This window comes from Lactuca virosa, chromosome 5, assembly GCF_052849685.1.
Source record: "Lactuca virosa cultivar CGN04683 chromosome 5, Lactuca_virosa_CGN04683_v6, whole genome shotgun sequence".
NCBI classification, from domain to species: Eukaryota; Viridiplantae; Streptophyta; class Magnoliopsida; order Asterales; family Asteraceae; genus Lactuca; species Lactuca virosa.
In genome coordinates this window covers 139,299,318-139,305,718 of record NC_136430.1, presented here as the reverse complement: position 1 = coordinate 139,305,718, position 6,401 = coordinate 139,299,318, and the positions used below count along the sequence as shown (strand labels likewise).

Below are 6,401 nucleotides of genomic sequence, written 5' to 3'. Positions count from 1 at the left end.
ATAAATAATAATTTGTATCAAGTTGTCGTTAGTGTGACCCTTAGGATCATATGTTATTTAGCAATATCATTTTAATATGACTCTTGAGCATACTAGATCTTTCAATCTCCCACTTGCACAAGACTCATATCAAACTGATATAGATAGTGGTGTACGTCTAGCAACATTCCATTGCCCCCAACAACATATGATATAGTGCTATTCCATCAACGCCCAATTCCCTAATAGCCCCAAGGCTACAATTGGTGAGTAAGGTAAGTTTATCTGTTATCCCTTTGCTATAGACATCATGTTGAATCATGAGATATAGATCGCAGTCAATCTCATATAGATTTTCAACTTTATATCAGACCTTAGATGTCTAACTCTCAATGAATAAGAGGAGCAAATCCCATCTTGACTACATACGCCTCTTGCATGGTTTACATCATGCCTGATAATAGATTTTATAATTGCCTAACAAAAGAATAGATTTTGACTACATGAAAGCATAACGTTCCCACACTCAAGTCCCAAATATGTATCTCAGGTGTTAAGGATATACAGATATTACCTTTTATCAAGTACCATTCATGACAGCGATCCATGAAGTGATCTTGAACGGGTCACTCCAATACTTACTCTCTAGTAAGTATCTATGAAACTGGTTACAACGCTTTGTCAACCATCCTATTTCATATTAGTCTTATTTCATTACTGCTCCCATAATAACAACTGACTATGGAGTTTTAGAGTGAATAAATTCACTCAAGGATTAAACATGTTAATAAAGAACACAACAAATATTTAATGAAAAGATCATATGCCATATATATCATAGTCATTACAATAGATGATGTTATATAATGTTCCAATATTCAATACTAATACATAGATCAAATCTAATCACTAGAATAGGGAAGTCCTATTCCTCGAGCATGTCCCTCAAATTTTGCTTGAGGAAGAGGCTTCGTGAAAGGGTCCGCCAAATTTTGATCAGTGTGAACTTTGTGAATACTAATTTATCCTTCTTCAACTTTATACCGGATGAAGTTGAATCTAATATGCCTGGTCTTCTTGTGTGCTCGGGGTTCTTTTGCCAAAGCAATAGCACCCTCATTGTCACAGAAAACGTCTAGGGGGTCCTGAATTGTAGGGACTACCCCTATATCCCCAATAAATTTCTTCATCCAGGAAGCCTCTTGTGCAGCTTTAAAAGTAGCAATGTATTCTGAATCTGTAGTGGATTGTGCAACAACACTTTGCTTGGAGCTTTTCCAAGATACCACACCCTCATTGATAATGAACACATATCCTGGTTGCGATTTGCAATCATCTCGATTAGTTGTGAAGGAAGCATCGGTGTAGCACTTCACACTTCAGCTTTCTTCCATGCCTCCATAGACGAGGAACAAATCCTTAGTTTAGGATGTTCTTCACAACTCTCCAATGACTCTCCCCTGGATTTTGTTAGAACTTTCTTACCATGCTCATAGCATAAGTAAAATCAGGTCTTGTACAATTCATAGCATACATGATGGATCCAATTGTAGAAGCATATGGAATATCTTTCATCTTGTCTAGCTTAGCCTTTGTGCTAGGACATTGAGATGAACTTAGTACAGTGCCATGTTCCATGGGTACAAATTCTCTTAGAGTTTTCCATATTGAACCGCTTCAATACTTTCTCAATATATGTACCTTGGCTTAGACCTATTAATCGTTATGATCTATCTCTATTTATTTTGATTCCAAGAATGTATTGTGCCTCACCTAGGTCCTTCATTAAGAAACACTTTCCAAGCCAAGTCTTTACACCTTGTAAAGTTGGAATGTGATTTCCCATGATCAATATGTCGTCCACATATAGGAACAAGAATGTCACCGAGCTCACACTAGTTTTTATGTAAACACAAGATTCATCTTCATTTCTAATAAAACCATACTTTGTGATTTCATCATCGAAACGATGATTCTAGTTACGAGATCCTTGCTTTAACCCATAAATGCATCTCTTGAGCTTACAAACTTTATTAGGATGCTTTTGACCGACAAAACCTTCGGGCTGATCCATATAGACATCTTCTTCTAAGTTTCCATTCAGAAAAGCGGTTTTGACATCCATTTGCTATATCTCATAGTCATAATATGCAGATATGGAAAATAGTATCCTAATTGATTTAATCATAGCGACTGGTGAAAAGGTTTCATCATAATCTACCCCATGAGTTCGAGTGAATCCTTTAGCAACCAATCTTGCTTTGAGTGTGTGTAGGTTGCCATCCATGTCAATCTTATTCTTGAAGACCCACTTACTTCCAACAGTCTTGCTATTGGGAGGAAGATCAACCCAGTCCCAGACTTGAATTTCTCTCATGTATAGCATCTCAGCGTTCATGGATTCAAGCCATTTGGTAGATTCAGGATCTGTCATTGCATACTGGTAGCTGACTGACTCATTAGCATTCGTCATTACGAAGCACTCGTCAATGAGAAATCCATATCTCTCAGATTCATGACGAATTCTACCAGATCTGCGAACGCCTTGTGTTTTAGTAGGTTGAAGGATAGTGATCTCTTCATCTTCAACAACCGCTTGTTCAGTACTAGTGCCAACTAAAGATGCATTGGGTTGAGGTTCTTGATCTTCTTCAAGTTCCACATGCCTCCAACTTGCCTCATCCATTATAAACTTGCTTTCTAAGAATTCATCCTTCGGTGAAATAAAGATCTTATTCTCACTAGGGATTTAGAAGTAATATCCTAAACAATCTTTTGGATATACTAGAAAGACGCATTTGGTAAATGTAGGCTCAAGTTTGCTGGAAGTCTCTTATCTAACATAAGCTTCGCATCCCCAAACATTCATATAAGATAAGGATAGAGGTCTTCCATACCACATCTCATAAGGTGTTTTCTCTACCTTCTTAGTTGGTGCCATATTTAAGATACGGGTTGCGGTGAGTAAAGCATAAATCCAAAATGATAAAGGAAGGGTACTTCGACTCATCATAGATCGAACCATATCAAGTAAGGCCCGATTTCTCCTCTCAGAAACACCATTAAGTTGTGGTGCTATAAATGGAGTGAGTTGTGAGATGATCCCACGACTCCTTAGATGGTCTTGGAACTCTTGGCTCAAGTACTCACCTCCTCTATCCGAACGAAGGATTTTGATTGTTTTGTCGAGTTGATTTTCAACTTCACTTTAAAACAATTTAAACTTTTCAAATTCTTCATATTTATGTTTCATCAAATACATTTAACCAAAACGACTGAAGTCGTCAATGAAGGTGATATAATATCTCTCGCCATATCTAGACATTGTTTTAAAAGGTCCACATACATCAATGTGTATGATGCCAAATAAAACACTTGCCCTTTCACTTGTTCCAAAGAAAGGGGATTTTGTCATCTTGCCACATAAACAAGATTCACATATTTCATATGACTCAGTGTCATTTGCCCCCAAAAGTCCACTCTTTTGGAGTTGAGATATGTGTTTCTTGTATATATGTCCAAGGCGACAATGCCATAGATATGTTTGATTCAAATCTAATTTGAGCCTTTTGGTGTTGACATGATAAAGGGACTTGTTGTTTGATATGTCATCTAGGTTTAGTTCATAAATTCCATTTATTGGTCTAGCCTCAAAATAGAAGATTCCTTTCAGGAGGGAGTGAATGTTATCATCAACAAATTTGAAATCATAACCAGATTTTCTCAAACGTGAAACTGAAATGATATTTCTAGTAATAGAAGTAATTAAACACACATTTTCTAATATCAAATACAGACCAAATGGTAAATATAAATCAAAATGTCCTATTGCTTGGACTGCAACCCATGCTCCATTACCCACATGCAATACCATCTCATCTTCTTTCAGTTCCTTACTCTTTCTGAACCCATGTAACGAATTACAAATATGAGTTCCACAACCAGTATCTAATACCCAAGTGTTTGATGAAAAAGTAAATAATCCCATTTCAATCATCAAAATGGATATACCTGAAGGGCCTTCCCCGGCCTTCATGTTTTTCAACTCTGCAAGGTACTTAGGACAATTCCTTTTCCAATGCCTGACAACTCCACACTCAAAGCATGTGTCATCTTTGGCAACCTATTCCTTCTCCTTAGGTGGTGGGTTTTGAGGAGCTTTATTCCCTTTGCCCTTGCCAGCTTGTGGCTTTCCCTTGAAGTTCTTTCCTTTTTTCTTCTTGAGTTTTCCTTCCCTAATCATGAGCACTTGGGGAGTTTTACATGGGATATTCTTCTATACAGTTTTTAGCATCCCGTGAAACTCAGAGATTGGTTTCTCCTACCCATTCATGTTATAGTTCATGATGAAAGCATTGTAAGACTTTGGCAAAGATTTCAAAATGATATCTGTAGCCAAGTCTTGTGGATATGCAGAGCCCAATCTCTCCAATTGATCCATGTAGCTTTTCATCTTGAGAACATGTGTGCTCACATTCCCACTCTCCTCCATTTTTATGGCATGAAGTGCTCTCACAATGTCAAACCTTTCGGTTCTAGCTTGTTTTCCAAACATCTCCTTGAGATGTTCAATCATGTCAAAGGTAGTGTAGTGTTCCAGATCCCGCTGAAGAACAGGAACCATAGAGGCAAGAATGAGACATGAAACATCAAGTAAATCATCTACATGCTTTATCCATGCATCATGTGCAGCCTTTGGGGGAGCAGGTGGTTCATTAGAAGTTTGGTTTTCAAGGACATAATCTTTCTTTTCTTGTTTCAAAACGATTCTTAAATTTCTGTGCCAGTCCAAAAAGTTGGAGTGGTTGAGTTTTTCTTTGTCAAGAATTGATCGAATGTTCATTGGGTGATGTGTTACAGTAATTGGTGGATCCATCTACAAAAGTTTAACAAAGTTTTCATTTAGTATTTAATTCTTTAAATAATAATACCCTTTTGTTTTCGAAAACATTATTTATTTAAAGTCTAGGATCCAAGTTACAAATCAAATAAATGGTTAGGTATCCTTTATCCCATTTACCCAATTTTAACAAGGTAAATAACTTGTATTAAGTACACCATTTGTAATTCCTAGATTTTTGAGACCCTTAACAATCCATTTGTTAATTTGACATGTCGGTCTCATCTATGCCTTGGAACACTCTTGCTTAAGTGACCTTTATCACAAGAGGTTTCCAATCAACTCATCCAATTAGAGAAACTTGTACAATCGGCCTATAACTTGGTTATACAAATTGCAAAAAATACTTTGGCCATCAAAAGATAATACTAATGGTTAGGTATCTTTTATCCCACTAGCATTATACAAGTGACGTGCAAATGTTTCTAAAATTGGATGGCATAGACTTGCATTTTGAAAAAGGGATTTGTATTTTTTATTATTCTATTTAAAACATGTGATATCATGACAATTGCATGCATCCAATATGTCATGGTATCAATTTTTGAAAAATCACTTTTAAGGTTCTTATAAAAAAAACCCAGTTTTTTTTTATATTTCGGCTTGGTTCAATTTTAAAATTAATAACTAGTATTAAGTTTGTGTTTGAGCAATGTAGAACCCTTTTAATATTGTTTAATAAAACTTCCTTTCATTAAATAATACTTTGGAGTTTGAATAAGTTATAAAAACATGATTTTTTACAACAATAATTCAATATTTCAAAAGTTGCCGTAATTAACAATTTTATAAAACCGGTTTTTATTTTATTGCTAAAATATGTTACATCTAATGTCCATATTTTAAATTTTGAAATCCAAACTCCATGTGATGTTTATTATGTCAAAAAAAAAAAATAGTTTGGGTTTGTGAAAAACTAAATTATCAACCACACAAAATACTTACTTGAAAAATGGACAACACAAGCATGCATTTGACATAAACAAGCCTTAAACTATATAACACTTTTGTGAGCCAACACAAAAGTGTTAATTCCTTTCCTAAGTGACAAGGGGACCAAATATTACAACTTGTTCTTCATGTGATCTTCAAGCTTCCACTTGCAATGACAATCAACTTTGTTGCAATTTTATAAAACCTTTTATAAAAGTTATGAACTTTTATAAAACCGTGGGTCTCCATCTTCATCTTGTTACATTTTTAATAAAATAAATCTAGTATAAAACTAATCTATTACATAAAAATAACAAGAATAAAACTAGTTACTTTTATTACATACTTTATGAATAAAAGAATATTACAAATCATTTTCAACCAAATCACACAAACAACAACACAAATGGTCTAAGGCTTGTTTATGCACTCTAAAATACATTTAAACATAAAACAACATTTGTTTTTCTAATACAACTTTAAGTGACAAAAATGCATGTAAGTTTTGTCACATAAAATAACAATTATAAAGTTGTCAAAGAAAATATGTATGAACTTGTTTTTATAGAAAAACAAATTTTCTATATTC

At 34.8% G+C, this 6,401-nt stretch overlaps 1 protein-coding gene across 1 annotated transcript; it reads right to left on the bottom strand.

Annotated features, from left to right (window-relative positions):
* Positions 1–4,102: 4,102 nt before the first annotated feature.
* Positions 4,103–4,855, bottom strand: LOC145111802 (uncharacterized). The gene is made up of 2 exons (XM_079048052.1): positions 4,305–4,855; positions 4,103–4,214 (listed from the first exon to the last, which is right to left on the bottom strand). The coding sequence occupies exons 1-2, from the start codon at positions 4,853–4,855 to the stop codon at positions 4,103–4,105; spliced, it is 663 nt and encodes a 220-aa protein (XP_078904178.1).
* Positions 4,856–6,401: the final 1,546 nt, after the last annotated feature.